We start from the raw sequence: 24114 nt of genomic DNA, 5'->3' as shown, positions 1-24114 counted from the left end.
ACTAATTTTCTTTTTTGAGAAGAACATTACTTTACTTTTCTCCGCTGAAAATTAAAAACCCCACTCTTCTCCCCATTTCTCCACTTGATGTATCCCTTCCTGTAGTTTCTTAACTATGTGATCTATGTTGCCTCCCCTCTTCCATAATGCCCCATCATCTGCAAACAAAGATCTTCCCATTCCTGCTGGTATACTGTCAAAAATATAATTTATCATTATTGTAAATAAAGTTTGACTGATCACACTCCCCTGCGGTGTATCATTCTCTACCATATAGCTCTCTGATACCTCTGACCCTATTTTAACTTGTAAACTCTTTCATTTAAAATAGTCCAGTTAAACATGTTTCCCCCAATTCCTATTCAATGCATTTTAATTGGCAATCCCTCTCTCCACAACATGTCATATGCCTTTTCCACATAAAAAAACACTGCTGCCATCGTTTCTTTATTTACTTATGCTTTTCTGATATCATCTTCAATGCATACCACTGGATCCATAGTGCTCCGACCCTTTTCTAAACCCACTCTGTTATCGCGATACTTCTATTGGAGCACTTCTTTTATATTTGTCTTAAGCGCGAACTCTCAACTCTCGCGATGGTAAAGGAGCTCGCTCCGATTGGACTAATTCAACTCTCGCGATGTTCCGGTCTCTTCCTTGGCCGTCGTTGACAGAGGTTAGTCGTGCTATTTTTCGCAGAACAGCCTTTTTTATTGTAAAATGTCCTTTTATGTTGACTTATTATGACTTTAATACACAGCAAAGCATCTTAAGAGTGTGATATCTTAGATTATGTGGTTTGTTGGAGCGGATGGCTCACCTAAATCTGAATTTAAAGCGTAGTTGAGCAGCTCGCGCGAACGGTACCTGGCAGTATGGAGTAGTTAGCAGGCCGTGCATGTGTTCAGTGAGCCGCTACTGCAGCCACAGGACAAGGTAATGGAGGAAACGGGACGAACTGTTTATAAAAGTATGTTATTGAATATAAATAGACAGTTTGTGGCCTTTAATTGTGTAGCCTGAACTGAAACTTAGCAGCTAGGTAACATTTGCTTAATAGCATTTAGCATGATTTGATTTAGCCTGAGTTTGTCATAGCCTGCTTGTATTTTCTGGTCTGGGGGTTTAGGATTTTGTTTGACTTGTTTTATTCGTCTATGGCGTAGACATTTTTCATATTAAATGGTGCCTCTGTCAGCTCAGGCTTCTCTGGCGGCTTAGCATGTAGCAGCCGGTCAGTGCGTTGTGTTTAGAGTTGGTCCTAAAGGAGTCATGTCAGAAGACTGGTCTGGAAGTCCATTAAAATTACCCTGATCTGTTAATTTCTCCCCATCAGAGACAAAGGCCATGTTCAGTACCAGCGCCAAAATAGTGAAGCCTAATGGCGAAAAGCCAGACGAGTTCGAGTCTGGGATCTCCCAGGTAAGAAGACCGATTACACTTTGCTTTATTGGTGTTGCCTCAGGTGACAGGATACACGTGTTCACCTTAATTTCTATTATAATACTAGCTTCAGATTGGTTTGTATTGCCATAAAACATATGAATATAATCAGATATCACTTAAATACTGACTAGCTTATCACTGCACATCCTGTTTCTTTGACATAAGTGACTTCTTTGCATATTATTTAGTATAAATTAGCTTAGATTTAACAGTTGAGGTTTTCAAATGCTCCCCCAAGGATTTATATTTATTATATAAAGAAGCACATACTGAACATCAGCCTCTGCTCAGCTGCACTTAAGCAGGAATATTAGAAGAATAAAAGCAGATTAAGCCAGCCAGCTATGAAAGATTAGTTTGGTTATATAAATGTAGTTGTGAGCTATTCTTGAAGTGTTAAATCTGCAATAATTCAAGCTTGATTTGACATGTTTCCCTGCAGGCTCTGCTTGAGCTGGAGATGAACTCTGACTTGAAGGCTCAGCTGAGAGAGCTGAACATCACTGCAGCAAAGGTGGGAGTTCATCAACTCATCTGTATTCTGTTGTTTGTAGAGACGCCTGTTTTAACTGTCTGAAAGCGTCACTAAGTTTAACCCGACGTGGACATCCAGGAGTTGCTTTCCTGGCTCTGTCCTGGTGGCGTATGGGAGCGCAGCTCTGAGCCAAGACGTACATTCCCGTTCCACACCGTCGGAGAGAAAGCTGCGTCCCCGGCCTCAGGCTGGTGAGGACGGGCGTCCTGCATATTCCTACATCTTCCCAGAGTCCTTTGGGGCCGTTACTGGGGAGCTAAACCATGCAGTGTACATCTTTTTAAGAGATAATGGTGTTTTATACGTGTTCAGTAAGCTAACGGGATCTCTTTTCTTGTCGGTTGTTTAAAGATATAATTCTCAAAGGGTTATTATGAGTTCTTTTCGTCTTATTTCAGGAAATTGAAGTTGGTGGCAGCCGGAAAGCCATCATCATCTTCGTTCCTGTTCCTCAGCTCAAGTCCTTCCAGAAGATTCAGGTGCGTCTTGTGAGGGAGTTGGAGAAGAAGTTCAGTGGAAAGCACGTGGTCTTCATTGCACAGGTGAGCTGAAAGTCTCCTCCAGATTCATGACAAGGAGGCTTGGAATATGTCCTGAAGTGGGTGGGTGATGCAGGGCCCGTCCAGCTGTTTTACGGGGGCTGTTTTATCGGTGAGGAGTAAATACAGTGTTTAGATCCTCGGTTTAAAGACAGGAGTTTGTATTTGGGTGACGTGGCACCAACATTTTCCTCTGAGAAGCCAGTTTCTTTGAGATATAAAATGGACAAACAATCACATGCTAAGAAAGCTCACAAGAATTTACTGAAGAACACTTGTTATTGTCTTAAATTGACACTTTGGAAACCTTTCACAGTCCCATGCAGCAACATTTCATCGGGATGAAACGTGTACAAAAGCCCAGAATGGATGTGTAAAAATTCAGAAAAGCTCTAACAAACCAACTGAAAGAAAAGCTGTGAGAAGTCTGTCCCGTTGGCATCTGTTTCCTGGTTGTTTACCGACGTGGACATCCAGGAGTTGCTTTCCTGGCTCTGTCCTGGTGGCGTATGGGAGCGCAGCTCTGAGCCAAGACGTACATTCCCGTTCCACACCGTCGGAGAGAAAGCTGCGTCCCCGGCCTCAGGCTGGTGAGGACGGGCGTCCTGCATATTCCTACATCTTCCCAGAGTCCTTTGGGGCCGTTACTGGGGAGCTAAACCATGCAGTGCACATTATTTGACATCAGGGTTCGACTGAATGTGGTGATATTGAGTTAAAACAGAAAATCCAACTAAAGTTATGTTAATGAGCAGCTTTGTAAAGCTGACTGCAGCGAATATTGACACTGATCAATGATCCAGAATGTCAGTTGAACCCTGTATGTTTCTGCTTATACTGTCATCAACTACAGTTTCCGTTTATTTTGGGAAATTAACCGAATGGTGTTGACTTTCAGAGGAGAATTCTGCCCAAACCCACCAGGAAAAGCCGCACAAAGAATAAGCAGAAGCGTCCCAGAAGGTGAGCAGACGTCCATTTTTAAGTTCCTTTGATGCAGATTTTACGCTTGTCTGAGAATATTTACGCAGTTATAGTTATAGATACTTCAGCAAATCAGAGGTGATGACAGGAGCTCATCATTGAGCTGATGTGGATTTATTTTTTACTACAGAATAAAATGTGAATTTAAGCTCAAAGATTTCCTGGATTGGAAAATATTTAGCATCAGTACGATGGAGTTCTTTCACTCGTCACACATCAGTTCTGATGGATTTTAACACTTTGGGAGCAAAGTTTTCTGCAAAGAAAGCTGCTGAAAACGCTTCTTTTAAGTCTCACCTGAGTTATCCGTGTATAGAAATTAAATCTAACATTGATTACAGGATTTTCTCCACATTAGAATCCTATGGAGATAAGAAATGTTGGTTATGTTTCCTCAGAAAAAGACATTTCTGTCCTAAAATGCCACCGATCGGCCTCTGGTTGCTTCTGCTCCGTTTCCCAGGAGAGATTAACCAAACACTTGCTTTAGAGCTTTTGTATCCAGGATTTTTGGCTTAGATGGAGAGTGTTCTGTTTCTTTTAAACTCACTGGATGAGGCGTTCAGATTCCTTTATCCATGATCTGCACTGACAGCTGTTCACATGAATGTTGACACCCTGTAAATGTGAAGGCCTGTGTACACTTTGTACGGTTTTTCTTCCATTTTAAGATGATTTGCAGTTAGTGGTTGTTATAAATCCAGTTTTTACCCGACGTGGACATCCAGGAGTTGCTTTCCTGGCTCTGTCCTGGTGGCGTATGGGAGCGCAGCTCTGAGCCAAGACGTACATTCCCGTTCCACACCGTCGGAGACAAAGCTGCGTCCCCGGCCTCAGGCTGGTGAGGACGGGCGTCCTGCATATTCCTACATCTTCCCAGAGTCCTTTGGGGCCGTTACTGGGGAGCTAAACCATGCAGTGCACAGTCCTTGTTTAAAGATGTGAAATAAATCCATGATTTTTGCTGATTTACTGAAATCCTTTGAGTACAGATTACAGTTGTGTCTCAGACCTTAAGAGTGAGGATTCACAACTTTGATTCCTCCTTCAGTCGTACTCTAACCGCGGTCCACGACGCCATCTTGGAGGACCTGGTGTTTCCCAGTGAGATCGTGGGCAAGAGGATCCGAGTGAAGCTGGACAGCAGCCGGCTCATCAAGGTCCACCTGGACAAGGCGCAGCAGAACAACGTTGAACACAAAGTAAGTCCTGACAGAACGAAAGCTGGTAGCTTTAACCCGACGTGGACATCCAGGAGTTGCTTTCCTGGCTCTGTCCTGGTGGCGTATGGGAGCGCAGCTCTGAGCCAAGACGTACATTCCCGTTCCACACCGTCGGAGAGAAAGCTGCGTCCCCGGCCTCAGGCTGGTGAGGACGGGCGTCCTGCATATTCCTACATCTTCCCAGAGTCCTTTGGGGCCGTTACTGGGGAGCTAAACCATGCAGTGCACATTATTTCAGTTGAGCTCATCAATACGGTCTTTAACAGCTTCAGAAAGTGTGGATAAAACTGAAAATGTGCTAATAAAGCTAGCCGTTAGTCCACAAGAACATTAGAACTCTACGTTAGATTTTACTCCATTTTGTTCCTGACAGACTCAATAAATAAGACTGATTCTCATCTCATGAAGTGTTCAGCCTTCCTGTCTTTTCTGGAGCTGCTTGGAAAGTCTCTGCACATAAAATGATGAATGAGATGCTTTTCAGATGCTGAGCTTCCTGTTTGCTGCTGTCTTGCAGGTGGAGACCTTCTCTGGTGTGTACAAGAAGCTCACAGGCAAAGACGTTGTGTTTGAATTCCCAGAATTCCAGCTGTAAATGCAGATGACAAAATAAATTTGTTTACTGTCAGTCGTGTTGGTTTCATTTCCTGCACAGAAAGTGGACGAATGTGAGAAGTGAGCCTTAGCAGCTAAGGTTTAATGCATCAGGCCGGATATTAAGTCCTTAAATGTTCAGAGTTCGGACCAGTCGGGCAGCTTAGAATAAAGAACCGAGCCAAAGCTCTTCTCTTTGGCCTTAATGGGAAACAACATGAGGCTGATGGAAGCTGTGCAGTGGGTCTGCAGCACTTAAACTACAAATGATTAATGAATGAGCTGCAGAGGGAGCTTCAGTCTGTTGTAATATCATCAGGGTTGCATGAAGCTTACCTCATTGAATAGAATATTTATCATCAAGGTTTGAGACTGAAAAATAGACTTAATATCTGGAGAATTCCAACAGCTCTGCTGTCGGCTCCCACTTGGATATTTCCGGATCATTTCAGTCTTATGAAGGTTTCTGATGGACTGGACCCCCTGCAGTGCCTTATAATCACCTGCAGTTTTAATGTAGGTTCATATTTGAACTGGCAGCAATCTTAGCACCTGTTTAAGCCTTAAAGATGACTGAATCTAATTCTAAAAGCCTTCTTTTCTTTTACTTCAGAACAATTTTGAGGCATTTTATGAAATCGGCACAATATTCTGGCCTCGGGGGGGAGTTGGACGTCTGGGTTTCCCTCCTGGACCTCAGATAAAAGGAAGAAGACGGATCAATGAACCAGTTTTAATGAGACGCTTTAGTGTCGGTTTAAAATAATGAAAACAACACTAAATACTGGGAAGTGAAACTAGAAACTAATTAGCCTGAAAACTCTGCCAAAGGACAGAATTTAAGCTTCCACCCACATAACCAGCAGTTTCCCGGTTGTGTCGTGTGGAGAAAGCTCACCAGCAGCATCCAAACTGTCAGATTTAACACCTTTACTCACTGAGCCGATGGCTGCATCTGGACACATCTGTTCAGTTTAATGTGGGTCAGTTCCTGTGGACACAGCCCGGTAAATAAGAGGTGACACTCATCGGAGAAGCTTCATAAATATTTATAAAAAGAGACTTTTCTCAGCAGCAAACTGGAAAGTGAAAGATTACAAGGAAAATAAGCACATTTTTATCTTCTATCACTACTTAATATTTAAAGGGGACACGTTGTCTCAGACTGGCCTTCAGTTAGTCCCACATCGATGCTCAATTCTACCATGTTTACCACAGTCCTGCTCAACAAACAGCAGAAAAACTGATGACCGCTTGTCCCGCCAGGTGTTTTTTTACAGGTAAAAGTGTTTGTCTGCGGCCTGTTGGCGTCACAACCTGATTGGCTCATTCACAGATACAATAATCCGAAGCAAAGAGATGATCTTTCCTTACATTATCTGGCTTTCCAGATTACCAGGGTCATCTAATAATGTTGAAAATGATGAGAACGTGCAACCTGCAGACCATGGGCGCATGCTGCTGATCACAGCTGTGATGGTGGAGCAGGTCGAAGGAAACATCGGTCCTCTGAAACACTCGTCGCCCCAGATATTGATCAAACACGTCCACCTGCTTCATGATGGCTGAAAAAACTGTGCCATTTTTTGTGTTGGTGCAAAACACCACTGAGCAGCTTTATGCTCCTGTTCAGAGCGTCTCAGGCCTGACCGCCGCGGCGCCCGCCGCCGCCTGGCTGCGTTGCTGGATTTCCTGTAGCAGGATGGAGTTGGAGACTTTCCACTTCCTGTATGAAGGTGCTGTGAGATCCGGCTCGCTGAGGACCTGCTCCACCGCCTGCAGCTCCGACTCTTTAGCCTGAAGAGCACAAGAGGGTTGAAACTTAAAAAACTGCTGAGATATGCCAAGTTTTCAGCTAATAGCTCTTTGGGAATCACCTTGTTGCTGCAGAAATCCTATTTTCTGTCTGTCAAACTGTGTTTTCTTTGCTGTTTTTCATAGATGCAGCTAAAGAAATGGGAACAAATGATGTGTCTTTGTGACAAAGTGCTTAAAGATCCAGTTTAAAATGGCTTCTTTGCTAAGTTGTCTGTTCTGTGTCGACACAACACTGGTTCATCCCTTGAGTTAGGAGCCTTTTTTCTGCCTGAAGGGTTCAAAGGTCAGAGTTAAGTGGCTTAACAAAGAAAAAACACATGAAAATGCTCAGGTACAAGGACTGAAAATGAGTGAAAAAGCAGAAAATGTCCAAAGAAAAAACATTGAAAGACCTTCAGAAAGCTGCAGAACTATTGCTCAGACCACCTTAAAGGAAAGAAAGTCTGGCTGCTCAGAAGGAAATGTGAAGAAATGAGGGCTGGATAAAGTACCTTTCACAGCTCTCATAACTAAAATACCACAGTTTGAAGGGTGTCTCTGTTCTCTTCATGACTATCAACTTCATCAGCGTCTCACGTTTATTGAGCCAAAGCCCGGATTCACCTTTAACGTGCTCCTGAGGATCCGAACCAGGTGCAGCTTCTCGTTGACTTGATCATTTTTACATCTGCGGATAAACGAGGCTCTGAAGTCCCTCTGACTGGACTGTCCCATTGGGGACAATCTGGCTGCCTTCAGGTGGTTGTAGAGGGACTCCATCTCATCAGACGGCCTCTCTGGAAACAAGAGGAGGTCGGTGAGAGAAAGCAGCGGCGGCAGCTGCCGCGGTGACCAGATGTGGCTGCAGCTGTTTACCAGTGACGAGCCTCTCTTCTTTTTCCTCTCCAACGTGGAGCAGAGGAAGGGAGGTTTCTCCACCTGCACCGGGGAGGTCCAACCAGGAGAGACGCCCATTGGTTGTCGAGTCTGTTCTTCTTCTGTGTCTGCTTAAAATGCTGCCTGTCGAGGTGCTTCGACCTCTGCTCTCTGTGGTCTGCAGGCTGGACGGGAGCGAGCTGCAGGATGAAGACTCGCCGGGAGGCTGAAGATGGTCTCCCTGTGAAGACAGAAGAGTTTAGCAGAGGACGTAAATATCATCTGAAAATAGGTTACTTTATGGGTTTCAGTGCATGTTTATATCCTCAAATTCATCAAGAAGAAACTAAATATTTTACTTCTGTGTTTTCTGACGAAAAGTAAAGTTCCAGTGAAAGATTTTGCGTTTCTGTGAGTTATTGTTCCAAAGTAACAGCGATGTGAAACGACACAATGTGCTGAAATGAGATGTAAAGTGTCCTTTAAAGAGGGGCACTATGACTCAAACGCAGAGACGTGAAATCACAGTAAAGCTGCCTCACTTTCATGAAGAAGATGGAGAAAATAATAAAAAATTACTTTTATCCTGCAAAAAGAACAGAAGTGTAACGTCTAATTTAACTTTGTGTAATAGCAGGGATAAAGTGATCCATTATAAAACTGTGTAAAACATCTAATTCTGACATTTACTGACCAGATTTTACCGTAACTTCTGAACCTGAGCGCCACGCTGATATCTCACCTGTCCATGGAATTCCACTTTAAGATATGATGCAAACGTTTCTATTTTTACTTCATACGACAGGAAGTGGGACCACACCTTCCATCTTTATATTGTGTCTCAGATGCTCTCTCCTTCCAGGCCGCTCAGTTTTTGTGTTGAATGCCGTGTTGTGCAGCAACTTACGTGTTCTGGATCTGTTCTGTTCAGGTGAGACTCAAGAGAACAGGTCATGGCAGCGTCATCCTCCTGATCTGTGTCCTCACTGTAGAGCTCTGCATGCAGAAAGGAAGAAGGTGAGAGGAGAGGAGTTTAGAGATTAAATGGAACAAAGAGAGAGGAGAGGAGAGGAGTTTAGAGATTAAATGGAACAAAGAAGGAGGGGAAAGCTGAGGAGAGGGAAGAGAGAAGAAGGGAGGAGAGGAGAGAGGAGAGAGAAGAAGAGAGGGAAGAGGAGAGAGGAGAGGGAAGAAGAGAGAGGAGAGGAGAAGTGAGGGAAGAGGAGAGAGAAGAAGAGAGGGAAGAAGTGAGAGGAGAGGGAAGAAGAGAGAGGAGAGGAGAGGAGAGAAGAGAAGAAGGGAGGGAAGAGGTGAGAGGAGAGAAGAAGGGAGGGAATAAGGGAGGGAAGAGGAGAGAAGAAGGGAGGGAAGAGGTGAGGAGAGAAGAAGTGAGGGAAGAGGAGAGGGAAGAAGAGTGGGAGGAGGTGAGGTGAGAGGAGAGGAGTTTAGAGATTAAATGGAACAAAGAAGGAGGAGAAAGCTGAGGAGAGGGAAGAGAGGAGAGAAGAAGTGAGGGAAGAAGGGAAGAGGAGAGGGAATAAGGGAGGGAAGAGGAGAGGAGAGAAGAGAAGAAGGGAGGGAAGAGGTGAGAGGAGAGAAGAAGGGAGGGAATAAGGGAGGGAAGAGGAGAGAAGAAGGGAGGGAAGAGGTGAGGAGAGAAGAAGAGTTTAGAGATTAAATGGAACAAAGAAGGAGGGGAAAGCTGAGGATTGAGGAGAGAAGAGAAGAGAAGTGAGGGAAGAGGAGAGAGGAGAGAGAAGAAGAGAGGGAAGAGGAGAGGAAATAAGAAGGGAGGAGAGGAGTTTAGAGATTAAATGGAACAAAGAAGGAGGGGAAAGCTGAGGACTGAGGAGAGGGAAGGGGAGGGGAGGGAATAGGAGAGAAGAAGGGAGGGAAGAGGAGAGGAAATAAGAAGGGAGGAGAGGAGTTTAGAGATTAAATGGAACAAAGAAGGAGGGGAAAGCAGAGGATTGAGGAGAGAAGAGAAGAGAAGTGAGGGAAGAGGAGAGAGGAGAGAGAAGAAGAGAGGGAAGAGGAGAGGAAATAAGAAGGGAGGAGAGGAGTTTAGAGATTAAATGGAACAAAGAAGGGAGGAGAAAGCAGAGGAGAGGGAAGAGAGAAGAAGGGAGGAGAGAAGAGAAGAAAGGGAAGAAGGGAGAGGAGTTTAGAGATTAAATGGAACAAAGAAGGAGGGGAAAGCAGAGGAGAGGGAAGAGAGAAGAAGGGAGGAGAGGAGAGAGGAGAGAGAAGAAGAGAGGGAAGAGGAGAGGGAAGAAGGGAAGAAGTGAGAGGAGAGGAGAGGAAATAAGAAGGGAGGAGAGGAGTTTAGAGATTAAATGGAACAAAGAAGGAGAGGAAAGCAGAGGAGAGGGAAGAGAGAAGAAGGGAGGAGAGGAGAGAGAAGAAGAGAGGGAAGAGGAGAGGGAAGAAGGGAAGAAGTGAGAGGAGAGGAGAGAAGAAGTGAGGGAAGAGGAGAGGGAAGAAGAGTGGGAGGAGGTGAGGTGAGAGGAGAGGAGTTTAGAGATTAAATGGAACAAAGAAGGAGGAGAAAGCTGAGGACTGAGGAGAGGAGAGAAGAGAAGAGAAGTGAGGGAAGAAGAGAGATGAGAGGAGAGAAGAAGTGAGGGAAGAAGGGAAGAGGAGAGGGAATAAGGGAGGGAAGAGGAGAGGAGAGAAGAGAAGAGAAGAAGGGAGGGAAGAGGAGAGAAGAAGGGAGGGAATAAGGGAGGGAAGAGGAGAGAAGAAGGGAGGGAAGAAGGGAAGAGGAGAGGAGAGAAGAAGTGAGGGAAGAAGAGAGATGAGAGGAGAGAAGAAGTGAGGGAAGAAGGGAAGAGGAGAGGGAATAAGGGAGGGAAGAGGAGAGGAGAGAAGAGAAGAGAAGAAGGGAGGGAAGAGGAGAGGGGAGAAGAGAAGAAGGGAGGGAAGAGGAGAGAAGAAGGGAGGGAAGAAGGGAAGAGGAGAGGGAATAAGGGAGGGAAGAGGAGAGGAGAGAAGAGAAGAAGTGAGGGAAGAGGAGAGAAGAAGTGAGGGAAGAAGGGAAGGGAATAGGGGAGGGAAGAGGAGAGGAATAATAATAATAATAATAATAATAATAATAATAATAATACTATATTTGAGTGTTTTACCTTGGTTGTTGTTGAGCTCAGAGGACTCGGCCGCCTCAGTCAGTTTTCTGATCCACCTTTAAACAGACTGAGAGTGAACGACTACAACAGCATGAGATGCACAGAAACGACTCGTTCTGATGGTTATCAGTCCAGAAGAAAACATAAAAACAGATTTCATAGAGCTTCTTTGTGTGTTTAGCATGAATCTGAAAGCTTTCACAAACAACCAGCTGCTTTTATAAATGTTTGCATTCATTAAGCTCATCCCTGCTTTTACTTGTTACCATAAAGCGTCATTAGTGTCACTCTGGAAACTTTTCATACATTTTTCTGAGGCTCAGATCATTTGGATATCAGTTTTCTTCAGTTCTTAATGCGCCGAGGCACCGTTTACAGATTTTGTCTGTTGAATTTCGACCTGACTTTTAGGAAATGAAGCTTAGAAAAACAACAGCAAAGCACTTCCCCCTTTCCATGAAGCTCTTATTGACTGAGGAGTGCTTTCATGGCTCTGCACTGATTATCTTTCATGTTTAATCTTGATGCTTATAACCTTTCCCTTGTAAATCATTACAATATTACCCAAAAATGTGAAGCTACCTACTTATTCATCTCGGTGAAGCTCTCTGCAGCAATCAGAATGGTTACAATAAGAGGATGACTGGCTGTTATGGTACTGCAAGACAACCCAGAACAGGTTAATGATGTAATAATAAGATGATAATCAGTGCATCACAGAGACTTTTCTTTCTTTCTCCAGTTTGTGGCAGATTTCTCACAAACTAAGAGACCGTTTTAGAGTGTTCAGCTTTGAGCAGCTTCTCCTTAAATGAGTGTTAAACCACAACCAGCTGAGCGAGCTGCTGTCTTACTGTTTCTTCCTGCACGGTTTGGCCCGTTCGATGGTGAAGCCGGACAGGTTGATGAAGCCCTCGGCTTTCTCCGCCTGCAGACAAGAGCAACAGCATCTCAGTGACACCTCCGCAAACAGCTGAAATCTGCGGTGAAATGTGTGGCTGGGCATGAAGCTCCTGCACGAGCAACAAAAAGCTGCCACAGGATGCATCTGATTGGCTGCTTTGGACGGTTGATGTGTTTGTTCAGAAGTTTGGGCGACAGTTTGACCTACTTTCCCTCAGTGGTGTGACTTTATTCATCTTTAGTCTAATTGACACGGTGGTCTGGTTTAGAACAAAAATAAAGCTTCATAGTCGCATTTTACAACTATAAAACATACCAAGAACCCTCTACAGCAGCTTATCTTTGTCGCTGTCACAAGACTGATTCCACAGGAATTAAGAGGGTAAGTAGCAGCCAGGAGCTGCTCTATAAAAGCATTCAGGTGTGCGTTAACACGATGCCAAGGAGGAAAGACACCAGCAATGATCTTAGAAATGTGAGGCCATCTGTCCCACAGCTAAAGCTGGGCTGAAACTGGCTCATCAACAGGACAAAGATCCCAAACACAGCAGCAGATCTACAGCAGAATGTGGGAAAAAGAAAAGAATCAAGGTGTTGCAATGGTCAGAGTCCAGACCTCAGCCTGACTGAAATGCTGTGGTGGGACCTTAGGAGAGCTGTGCAGAAACCAATGCTGCAAACCTCAATGAGCTGAAGCAACGCTGGAGAGAAGAGGGCCGAGATTCCTCCAGAACCAGGAGAGAGACTGATAAGTCACACAGGAAACCATCACTGCAGCTCACTGCTGCTGAAGCTGCTGGATCAGGGGTTCACTTAGTTTTACACTCACTGCTGCTACAGGCTGGTGGATCAGGGGTTCACTTAGTTTTACACTCACTGCTGCTGAAGCTGCTGCTACAGGCTGCTGGATCAGGGGTTCACTTAGTTTTACACTCACTGCTGCTGAAGCTGCTGCTGAAGCTGGTGGATCAGGGGTTCACTTAGTTTTACACTCATTGCTGCTGGTGGATCAGGGTGTGGAGAATTTTGCTCTATTATTATCACATAAATGACACACATATGATTTGCTGCTGGTTTTCTGAACCTCAGAACAGAAAGAGGAAGTCATTTTTTCTTAAAATAAAAGCAGATGCTTTCATGTGAAGCGACTCACAAATGAGGATATAGCATTACAACTAATATCAAAGCTAACAACGAGCGACATAAAAGGAAAGCACTTGTCAGGCTCTGTCAGAGGTGACGGAGTAAAAATATAGCGCAGTCATAGAGGGAAGTACAGAAAGTGCAGTGGAGGGGGTGGGGAGGTACAGGGAAGTGCTGGAGTAGGAGGTGTTGGGTCTTCAGGAGCTTCTTGAAGATAGACGGAGACACTTCTGTTCTGGTAGCGCTCAGCAGGTCCTTCCACCATCGTGGAACGACACATGAAAAGATTCTGGATTGTCTTTTACTGCTTGATGACAATCCTTTGACGACCGGAGTGACCGAGTCGTGACTTAACTTAATAAGTCATTTCAAATCCACAAAATATGATATTATAGAGTTATTATGAGCGGTTCTCCTTATCTTTACGTTGGACTTCTACTTTTGACGGAGCAGATTGTACCAGAACAGGAAATCCAACACAGAATCAACAAAATAAACTTCCGCCCCCTTTCAAAATAAAAGAAAACTTAAAACAAAAATAACATTAGACTATTAGACTTTTCATTGTTAATGCACATTTTGAGACATTGACACAATAGAAATGAACCTGGACTTAAAAGTCCTCGGCACATTTTTTGTTAAAGGAAAAGTCTGTAATTTGTTACATCATTAGTTGTCCTTATTAAAATATTTCCAGAAACATGCTTTGGGTATTTGGTCGTTTTCCATTGGAAGCTGTCCTATTTGCTGCAGTACTACTGGAAGAGCAGAATTGTAATTGGTAGGTGTGTTTAAGGTCAGTAAACAGTAAGCAGCTAACCAAAACAAAGTGGGGGGGGCAGTCACTGTCTCGGAGAAATTACACTATTCCTTTAGATGTGAACTTACATGGTCAATGTAGTCCTCTAAACTATGTTCTAAATGTCCAATTTTTCATATAGAAATAAAGAATTGTAGATAATGCACTTAACAATTTTGTTTTTCTTGGACCCCCCCAATGTCTAAACCATGGTTACGCCCTTGCCTGATTCAGTAGAAATGAATGTCAACAATCAGATAGTTTGATAGAATATCCTAAATGTGCTCCAGGGGCTGCTGACACCTGTTACTGAACCCATATTGAAAATGCAACGGAACATATGAGATCACGTTGAGTTGTGGCTTACCATCTTGTCGGTGTACCAGTACAGAGAACTCTTCTTCAGGACAAACCAGTATTTCTTCCATTTACTCCCAATGAAGCGCTGCCTCCTGCGGTGCAGCCAGCCCTGACAGTCCACTTTACCCAGATCCTTGACGGAAATCCGCCGTGGGCTCACGGCTGCAGGTAAATCCTGCTGGAGGAGGAGCAGTCTGCAGGTTAGACTTTACTACAGCACAATCAGTCTTTTCTGAACACAAACCTGCATGTTTTTATCAAAGTCAGGGGAAAATCTCATCATTGCTGATGTGACAAAACGTGCGTTATATGCTTAGAATTCAAACAGGCGCCTTAAAGCTCAGAACTTGCCTGAGAATAATCATGTTTTTCAATTTCATTCTGTATCAAAGTTACAGTTGTAGTTATTTGTATCGCATTTGGTGCTTTACACACAGGAAGTAGTGCTTGCAAATTCGGCTACAATAATGGCACCAAAAACGTAACCATAGCTGGAGCAGGAGGATCAATTCCAGCCTGCAGCTCCAAAGCATCATAGGGAAAAATTGGACAAACTGAACCTTTATTTTTATTTTTTCCTTGTCAGAATGATAGTATTTTTAGGATTTGGGTTACTTCTGAGTCATGGGTCAATATGTTTTTTGTTGGGCTGTAAAAATTAACGCGTTAATACAGAAATTCCTCTTCACGCCACTAATTTTATGATTAACTTGGGAATGTTCTATAAAAGTGACCATTGGTCTGAAGCAGCATGCTGCCCATGTTTTCCTTTGTTCTCTTTATCTCCTTTGGACTTAGAAATGTTCATAATTTAAAAAAATAAAAAAGCACATCTGTCACATGGACAAAGTTTTATGTATTTTACATTCAAACTAATAAAATTAGTTATTCCAGACTAGGTGCCAGTGACTGGCACGACTCAGCATGTCTTATTTGAACTTAATCCTGACAGAATATCTTTATTGTTTCACTTAAATCAAAGGGACATTGTGGTTTATTGCTGTGTGTTTAATGCATAAAGAGATCTCCAAAAATCCCTAAAGATCATCACAGAATATTCATGCGTCTGCAGTCAGAAAGAGATTTCATATATGATCACATGGGTGCTGTGTGGTGAAAAGGCCAAAAAAAAGCTTAGAATGATTAATCAAAGTGAAAAATGTCTGGTTTCCAGTGACAGCAGGTATATTTGGTGCTTTTATTGTCAAACTTTAAGGAAAAATAACATCAGCTTTTATGAGCGGGGTGACGAAGGATCCATACGAGTCCACGAGTCCTGTTTGACCTTTAACGTTTTAGCTTTGAGCTTAAAGTTTCCCTCTCTGGTTAGTGAGGCTGAGGCGGGTTTAGTTTGTTCTTTTGTGCTGAGTTTATTCAAATCAAATGCAAAGAATAACTCGACTATCATGCAACGCCAAAATGCATAAATAAAAAAAGAGGAACGAGACAGTGTTTCGTGGCTGGATGGAGCTTCACTCCAGCAGTGACCGGATTACAAATTGAAAGTGGTGAGGTTGCGTCTGATTGGGCAGGATTTGAAAGCTGCGTCAAATGTAAGAAAACCATCAAGGAGCTGTGAAAAATGTACACATTTTATTAGCCCACAAGCCGTTTTATTACAGCCAAATAGGGGGAAATGACTCGTTAAATGAAACTTCTTTGTGGTTGTGTTCGAGTTTAAGGCCTTTACGTGCATGCATGGTTTCAAAGAGGATCAAAAGCAGGTTTCCATTCGATGTACTGAGTTAATCAAAGTTACAGCCTTCTCAACACCTTCAAAACACCCGAATGCGGTCTTACCTGCAGGCTGGACGTCCGGCAGTTCGGCATCTTCGCTGCATGCAGATGCTCAGCAGAGGAGGAACTGAAGTCCTTCGAGCTGCATGTGAGAACTTATGTCTGCCCAGAAGCAAACCGCAAACAAACTCGTTGTCGCATGCATACCACACCAGTTCGTCAGCGTCCTTCCTGTTTCACGTTCTTCATGATCTTTATATTGGTTCAGAGACTTCCTCTATGTTTCCAGAAAATAAAACATTTCAGCAGATGTCACCGATTGCGTAATATTCAGCAGAAATGTGCCTTTTTTGTTGCATTGTACGAGCAGCACATTTAGTTTCAGCATCAGACGGGAGGCTGGAAAATTAAGATTATTCCCGATATAAGGCTAAACTGCCATCTACAAAGTGTTCGTGCATATAGGTTTGATTAGGCCGAATACTCAGTTCAGTTTGCAAATTAAAACAATTGTTACACCTGTCATGTAAACTGAAGAAGTATTTATTTGCCCTCATAACATTAGTTTGTTATGAAGGCAAATAAATGTAAATTAAATGTACTACTGATAGTGTCCACTTGATGGCGATCTTCGCCCTTTTAATGCTTCACATTTTGGCATTTAAACCTCCCACCACACGGTAAAACAGATGCGACTTCACTTTCTTCATATTGATCCCACACTGCTGTGAAAAGGTGTTAATTCGCTCCTCATTTCTCAATATTTTCCTTCTACGCCACCAGACTTTCCTCTGATCTTTTAAAGTGTCCTGATCAATAGTTCTCCAGCTTTCTGAAGGTCTTTCACAGTTTTTCTTTGGGCATTTTCTGCTTTTTCACACATTTAACTCTGACCTATGAGTCATTCAGGCAGAAAAAAAGGCTCCTAACTCAAGGGATGAACCAGTGTTCAGACAACTTAGCAAAGAAGCCATTTTAAACTGGATCTTTAGGCACTTTGTCACAAAGACACATCATTTGTTCCCATTTCTTTAGCTGCATCTATGAAAAACAGCAAAGAAAACACAGTTTGACAGACAGAAAATAGGATTTCTGCAGCAACAAGGTGATTCCCAAAGAGCTATTAGCTGAAAACTTGGCATATCTCAGCATGGTGTGCAGTGTGTCCTTAAAACATTTGAGGAAACTGGACAAGTGGAGGACAAAAGAAGAAGTGTCAGGCCTAAAAAACTATCTACAGCAGATGAACAGGATCTGAAAGTGATGTCCTTAAGAAAGAGGAAAAAATCCAGCTGTGACCTGACAGGACCTGAGAGATGCATCTGGACCTTCAGCTGATCCATCTACTGTTGGCCCAAGCCTCATCAGAAATGGTCTCCATGGAAGGGTGGCTGTCAAGAAGCCATTCTTAAGGAAGGGAAACAGGGAGAAAAGGCTGAGCTGTGCCAAATGACACAAGAAGTGGACTGAAAATCAGTGGCAACAGGTCTTATGGAGGGATGAATCCTCCCCAGAGCCCGGACCTCAACATTATTGAAGCAGTGTGGGATCATCTGACAGAGAACGGAACAAAAGGCAGCCCACATCCAAAGAAGAGCTTTGGGATGTCCTTCAAGAAGCCTGGGGAACTATTCCTGAAGAGGAAGAGAATCAGATTAAACCGTTTGATTCATTTCTACCTTGGATAACTGACCAGTTTGATTCTGGTGTGATAAGTTGAGTAAAACCCAGAATATCTTCAACATGAATGTACCAAAAATAAAGAAGCTCTCAAAATAAATTGCACTTTATTTTTACATTTTTGCATAAGTAGCAAAGCATCAGAGAGGCATCAAAGCACAGACGTCTTGGATAATTCAAATGTACACATGATGGCTGAGAGAACAGATAAAACAGGTCACGACTGATCCAGGCTGTGAGGAAATCTGGCAACATGACAGAGTTAAAAACGAGTTCAACCATACCTCCTGAACGATAAACATCTGTAAATCAGACCGTTGTTGAACAGCAACTGTTATGAAACCAGGTGGTTGCTGTATGATGTAACTGTGGTACATTTATCTGCATCTCCTCTGATTGAAAGCAAGTAAAACCGGATGTTAGGTCTGTAAACGGACTCAGTAACATCAGGTACACAGAAGATCTGTAAAGTTTCACACTATGAGCAAACAACAGACCAAGTCAGGCTGTAGCAGCAGAACCCCTGAGTGTCTGGAATTAAGCAGCAGCGTGTTAAATTGCATATTAACGTCTTTTTAAAAGTAACATAGTCTTGCTTTTCCAGGAAATAACATACAGTAACAAGGTTGCCTCAGAGATGAAAGCATCATAATTCCTGCATTTTGTTGGTCCAAAGGTACCTCAGAAACAGTAAAGACACCCTTTACAAACAGCTAAAGAGCTCCTCTGATTTTAACCGTCAGGGCCCCCGAGGTGGTTCCCTGAGGAGCACCTTCAAGGCTTTTCATTCGAGTGCATTGAGCCAAAACCTGACAAATATTTGCATCGGTCTGCAAGCAGGTAAAACTTTCTAAACTCTACCCACAGACACTGTTTGTATCTGCTGATAACTGGTAAATGATTAAAGAAGCAGTTTGTAGAATAAATCAAGTCCAGCTTTAAGATTTAAATCTATAATACGGATGACACAGCATTTAAAAGCAAACTAAAAACTAAATTTCTCCGCCCGGGTTAATAGACATCAAATAAGACATTTTATGTTTATTTAAATGACTTAGAACAGGAAGATAAAACATGGTGTAAACAGCAACTGCAGGACTGTGAGTCACACTGATAAACTTTGGCTGATAAATGTTTATTTAGGGTCTTTATTTGCTGACTTTCCTTTGCTGAAGCACCCTCTTTGGGTACTTTTCACTGTCCTTTTCTGATGAATACACTTCAACAACTGAAAAGCTTCTAAACTACTTTGTGACATTGATTTCCTTCAGGACATCTGTACTTTATTTACATTTTCTGATAAAACAGCAACGATGACTGTTGGATAAATGCCGGCTGAGCTCCAGCTGGTGGTGAAATGAAATATTTACAAACTGCACAAAAAAAAAAACTTCAGGAGAAGAAGAAGAAGAAGAAGAATCTTTGAAGTTTAGAGATGTTTCACACTTTTAAAACTTTAAATGCAATCTGAAAACTCGACGTCTCGAACCTTTGGGTCCGGTTCAGATATTCTGCCTCTCGCATCATGATAATGAAAGTTCAGCAACAAAAAGAAAACAAAATCTATTGAAAACAAAAGCCGGCTTCGTCTTCAGTAGGTTGAGGCTGCTGTAAAAAGAGACGATGAGGTATGTGCCACAACAAGCTGAACGATGAATCCTTGTTTTTCAGTGGGTTCAGAAGCTCAGCAGGTCAAAACTTCAGATTTTAGAAAACTAATTCGGATTCAGAGCTGCTGCAGATATCTCCAGAGTTTAAACTGCTGCTTTCCTCTTTAGGATTCAGAAACTGACCTTAAACTGCAGGCTTGGAAAGAAAAATAAGGTGTTACATCCAAAGTCTGTTGATAAATCCATCAGAGCCTTTGTGAAGTTAAAAGAAATTAAATCTTGTTCCACAGTAATGTCCAAAAGTTTAATCGTCCTTTTCCAAACTCCAGACTGGTAAAACCCCATGTGGTGGAAATTCAATCAGCTGAAAGGCTTGTTTGGTGTTCAGGCATCTGTCAGAAATGACATCACCGATGAGATTCCTCCATCTTCAACACAGAAACCCATTTTCGCAAATAAATCCACAACATCAGTTCAAACAGCTGGAAAAAGAAGAAAAATCAGTTGTACGGCGAAGCATTAGTTTTAGTTTCTGTTCCACTGCTAATCTTTGGTTCATATGAGGAAACCTGAGGATTCGCTCAGGTTTGAACCTCAGGGGCCCCATGACGGTCCCCTGAGGAACGCCATCACAAAGCTGTTTATGACAGAGATTCAGTTTTCAGATTCAACTTAAGTGCAGGTTAGAATTTAGAAAAATGTCCCGAACTTCTGGAACAGATTTAATAAAGCGGACTGTGGCCTTCCTGATGGGTTTCTTCTTTTTTGATGGCGTCCTTTCGAATGTTGGATATTTGGTTCATTCCTGAATCTGTTGTGCTGTTAAAATCGTGTACAGAAGTGTGTTTCCAGCTGCTGAGAGCCTTGAAACAGTTCTTCTAACACTTTTAAAACATTTAAATTTAGAATATAAAGAAGAATAAAACATTTCTGAGCTGTTCCTGCTCAGTGGCTGAGCAGCCTGAGACGAGCCAGCCAACCGCCGAGCAGCGATGTGGACTGTTTGGTTGCAGCCGGAGAAGGAGAAACAGCAGCAGAGGTGGAGGAGGCAGACTTTTTGGGCGCTGCTTCCTGGTAAGGGATGGTGGCGCTGCTGTGCAGGTCGGCGCTGATGAAGCACTGGCTGCCTCTGATGTGGTCGACACCGCGGACAGACGGGTGGCCTCGGTACGGCAGAGGGAAGCATGGCTCCTCCTCTGTGATGGTGCTGATGCCCTCGTTGCTCAGGTATCTGTGCAGGATATCCTTCCCTGTTCAGGAGACGAAGAGAGATGCTCAGCTGGTGTTATTGCACTTAAAGCTGCAGTAGAAAACACCTCAAGCAGGTTCAGATTAAAGCTGAAAACCACAGATCAGATCGGAGTAATTTCACTCTTAAAGACAAGATTATGTTCTGATTTAAAACATTTTTAAAGGTTAATTAAAAAGCTTCCTGAGGACTTTTAAAGGTGAGTCAGCAGAAAACATGACACACCTCATCATATCGTAAGTGTCCCTGCATTAAAACTGCTGAGGTTGCTCTTCATGTTGAAGTGCAGTTAGAGTAAAATCAGATGTGTTGATGTAACAGCAGCTTTCAGAGTTAATGATGGACGAGGGAAAAATTCAAAGCGTGCAGGCCGTCCTGCCACAGTTTGTCCACAGTTTGCTGTTAATGAGGCGGACAGGCGGCTGTGGCTGATAACAGTCAGATTACAGGCTGCGTCTGGGTCAGCCGGGCAGGTGGGGCTTACCTTTCCTTCCCTTAGCCCCAGGCCTGGAGGAAGTGTCAGAAACACCCAGAATCGACTCCACCGGCATGGAAACGGGTCGAGGTTTAGCTGCAAACAGACCGAAAACAACCAACCTTTAAGAGGAGCTGCAGGACAGCAGCTTCCTTCACAAAATAAATGTGTTTTTGGTTCATTTTTTTCTCAATCTGCTCCCACAAACCCCAGTTCAGTTGATCACACCCCCCCCAACCAAGAAAAACCTTCATCAACGTTAGGCTTGAAGTCAAAGAAACAGTCTGACATGAAAGAAATGCATTTGAGAAGATTTCCATGACTTTGAATCAACATCCGGTGATCCTGGATCAGCCAAAAGGTTGAAAAATCATGTTTTCATGTTGCTGAACTGCCTAAAAGAGTCACCGATGGTCGAAACTTTTGTATATTTCTTTTCTATTCATTGACTGACCAATAATCTTTGTATATTTTTTCCTTTTTGCACTCTTAAAATGACAAATTAACAGCTAAAATACTGGAACCGCTGAAACAATGATGGACTAAATATGCTTTCAGTAACACACGACAATAAAGTTGAATATTAATCAGTGTATTATTAATAAAAGGCCTGATAAGAACCTTTATTTTGCTGTGATTTGGAAAGCCTGAGGGTGTACTTTCTTTTTCATGGCTGTATAATAACAGACCGACTGGATGTAATCCAATAAACTGTTTCCTACTTGTTAAAAGAAAAGGATTAAAGTTAGAAGTGAATCATTATTAATTTGATGATCTTACAGTGGACAGAACAACGCTGTCTGAGGCGGACCGGGACTGGCTGGTCGGGCTCAGCTGGGGGACCCGCAGACATCCTTTTGTCCTCGGCAGCAGCGAGGCGCTGGCGCACGTCAGCATCCAGAGACGAGTTTGGAGACTTGGGACGCATTTTCACACCTTGAGGCACTTTTGTTTTTCCATCTCTGAGAAAAGGGACACGATGTTTGAGAAGGACACTTGTCTGTAAGCCAACCAATCGGGTGAGGTACTCACAGCTGGATGTACGGCGCCGATGGGGGAGGAGGGATGTACAAATCTAAGATGGCCGACTTTCCTCTCGTCCCTGGAGCGTCTGAGGATTCCGGCTGTCGAGATCTGTACAGACCTGGAGCTCCCTGAGAGGTCTGGAGGAAGGAAAACTATCATCAACCAGACAAATAAAACTGAGCTTATGAACACAAGAGCATCCGAAGCCAAAGACATCCCAGAAACTGCTCTTCATGCTTCAGTGTGTTGGTCAGATCAGCTTCACTTCAACACTTGTGACAGCAGAGGAGATGACGACCACTGCATCGAGCTGAGGAACGTCTCCATCAACGGGAGCTTCACTCAACTCTTTCGCTGCTTTATTCATGTGCCAAAAACACATCAGAAGGAGTTTCAGATGCAGGAGAAATGCGATCCTCTGCTGATTGAAAACATCACAACCAGCAATTAACGCGTGTTCAGCAAGTGGCCGACATGTTCTTCATCACCACCAGCCAAGCCTTGTATTTAATTGCTGGTTTTGGTCCTTTAACAGGAACCAAGCTGTTTAACACCTTCAACATTAAAAAATACTGACAGGTTTCACAACTTTTCCTTGTTTCATGATAGTTTTACAGACTGTGGACTCATATTTATGATTACCTTCAGCTGTAACCTGCACATGTGTCACATTCAGTCAGTTTAAGATGACAAATCAACGGCTAAAAATACTGTTCTGGCTTTAACAATCATGTCCTTTACATTTGGCTGGGTGTTAATTCATGATAACCTTTGAGATGAATGATGGGAGTGACGGTGAGGGAAAGACAGGCTGACTTCAGATCCGTTTCAGAAGGTCAGATTAGAGACTGAGCTCATCAGCCAGGCCACAGAGAGGCTTTAAGAAGCCAATCTTCCCAAAACACACTCATCCTGAACTTCTGTCAACACAAAAGCCCTGAAGGTGAACAGAGAACTGTCACACTGTAAAGCACCAACATGAGTCACCACCCACAGATTTCTGACAGAACACAGCTTCGTGTTCCCCTTTCTGTGGGGAAGAGGGAAGAAGGGCCCCATTGTTCACCAACACACCTCAGCAGACTGTGAGGTCACTGTGTTTTCTGCTTTGACTGCTCACAAACAGAGTTAAAAGACACTAAAAGAGTCGATGACAGGCAGAAAACCCAACAAAGAGCAGCTTGTTTCACCTGGAAAACGCTGCATTTCCTTTAAGTCGTGTTACAGAGCACGAAAGAATAAAATTCCAGGAATCAACCACAGCGTCAGTCTCCTCTCACTCAGATGATCATCCTCATTACAACAATGAAGCTCACTGCATCTGTCTGTCATCCATTTTTCTTCTCTGAAAGAGTCTTGGAGGTTTTCTTGTTTAACTTTATTTGTCTTGGCAATGGGGGCAATAGTGTCTCTGGGTGTGTTTTTATGTCGGTCCGGGTAAAACAGCGTCACACCGATGGGTTGTGAGCTGTGGTATCTGAGCCTCCAGGTGCTCCAGGGCGGTTTCAGGCCCGGGAATATACAGAAGAAGGGCTAAACTTCTTCTTTCTAAGGTTCCTGTAGCACTGCTCCAAAGCAAACAAGGTGCCTTGAACAGAAAACCTCCTGCACACCAGCCACAGTGTGGGATTACAGCTCCACAAAAGACAGACCCACTGTGAGCTTCAGTCGAGAGCAATAAAGATGAACTATGGAAAGAAAGGAAGACACCTCAGCGTGGCTGATGTTGAACCTTTCTGTGGACGGTTCTGACGGCGTGTCGGAGCCGCTCACCTGTACGAGGGGCGGTCTCCAGCGCAGGTTTTTCAGTGGAGCAGGAGCGAATCTGCCCGGCGCGCCAGACGGCCTCTTCTTCAGCACCAAGGCGACGCTTCCAGACTCCGCCCTCAACTTCTCCACCAGGTGCTTCAGCTGCCAGCCCACCTGAACCAATCACAGAGCAGAACTCTGTTAATTGTCGTGACCTTCTGGCAGGGCCAGGCTCTGAGCTTTCTCCATCTGTACATCTTA

General features: G+C 43.5%; 2 protein-coding genes and 4 non-coding genes across 6 annotated transcripts in view; 5 read left to right on the top strand and 1 right to left on the bottom strand.

Moving 5' to 3' along the window:
* The first annotated feature begins 591 nt into the window (after nt 1-591).
* Nucleotides 592-5358, top strand: rps7 (ribosomal protein S7). Its single transcript, XM_072361827.1, has 7 exons — nt 592-679; nt 1340-1425; nt 1892-1963; nt 2383-2526; nt 3422-3486; nt 4559-4709; nt 5248-5358. Exons 2-7 carry the CDS (start codon nt 1351-1353, stop codon nt 5323-5325), a joined length of 585 nt encoding a protein of 194 aa, XP_072217928.1. The 5' UTR covers nt 592-679; nt 1340-1350; the 3' UTR covers nt 5326-5358.
* Nucleotides 2046-2262, top strand: LOC140267966 (small nucleolar RNA SNORA73 family). Its single transcript, XR_011907491.1, has one exon. It is a non-coding gene; the product is annotated as a small nucleolar RNA SNORA73 family (small nucleolar RNA).
* On the top strand, nt 2984-3200 carry LOC140267968 (small nucleolar RNA SNORA73 family). Its single transcript, XR_011907493.1, has one exon. It is a non-coding gene; the product is annotated as a small nucleolar RNA SNORA73 family (small nucleolar RNA).
* LOC140267970 (small nucleolar RNA SNORA73 family) lies at nt 4219-4435 on the top strand. The gene has a single exon (XR_011907495.1). It is a non-coding gene; the product is annotated as a small nucleolar RNA SNORA73 family (small nucleolar RNA).
* LOC140267967 (small nucleolar RNA SNORA73 family) lies at nt 4746-4962 on the top strand. Its single transcript, XR_011907492.1, has one exon. It is a non-coding gene; the product is annotated as a small nucleolar RNA SNORA73 family (small nucleolar RNA).
* A 1476-nt stretch (nt 5359-6834) lies between the features above and the next one.
* Nucleotides 6835-24114, bottom strand: part of LOC140267576 (connector enhancer of kinase suppressor of ras 3-like) — a 39851-nt gene continuing 22571 nt past the window's right edge. The window contains exons 9-24 of the mRNA XM_072362889.1: nt 23878-24027; nt 22111-22241; nt 21859-22040; nt 21088-21174; nt 20308-20604; nt 19948-19970; nt 19766-19836; nt 16128-16206; nt 14335-14505; nt 11977-12050; nt 11709-11780; nt 11123-11178; nt 8905-8993; nt 7998-8238; nt 7746-7918; nt 6835-7121 (exon numbers count right to left, since the gene is read on the bottom strand). Coding sequence (XP_072218990.1) covers nt 6954-7121; nt 7746-7918; nt 7998-8238; nt 8905-8993; nt 11123-11178; nt 11709-11780; nt 11977-12050; nt 14335-14505; nt 16128-16206; nt 19766-19836; nt 19948-19970; nt 20308-20604; nt 21088-21174; nt 21859-22040; nt 22111-22241; nt 23878-24027 — 2064 coding nt within the window. The 3' untranslated portion in view covers nt 6835-6953. The remainder of the gene's footprint in view (nt 7122-7745; nt 7919-7997; nt 8239-8904; nt 8994-11122; nt 11179-11708; nt 11781-11976; nt 12051-14334; nt 14506-16127; nt 16207-19765; nt 19837-19947; nt 19971-20307; nt 20605-21087; nt 21175-21858; nt 22041-22110; nt 22242-23877; nt 24028-24114) is intronic.

Source organism: Leuresthes tenuis, unplaced genomic scaffold (assembly GCF_036924035.1).
Source record: "Leuresthes tenuis unplaced genomic scaffold, fLeuTen1.0.hap1 SCAF_13, whole genome shotgun sequence".
Lineage (NCBI taxonomy): Eukaryota > Metazoa > Chordata > Actinopteri > Atheriniformes > Atherinopsidae > Leuresthes > Leuresthes tenuis.
This window is presented reverse-complemented; position numbering and strand designations above follow the sequence as displayed.

Bases quoted from the DNA above. Each gene is read 5' to 3' on its own strand.
- rps7 (XM_072361827.1), top strand. From the start codon at position 1,351: ATGTTCAGTACCAGCGCCAAAATAGTGAAGCCTAATGGCGAAAAGCCA. The intron at 1,426-1,891 runs GTAAGAAGACCG...GTTTCCCTGCAG, and splicing joins TCGAGTCTGGGATCTCCCAG to GCTCTGCTTGAGCTGGAGAT. The intron at 2,527-3,421 runs GTGAGCTGAAAG...GTTGACTTTCAG, and splicing joins ACGTGGTCTTCATTGCACAG to AGGAGAATTCTGCCCAAACC.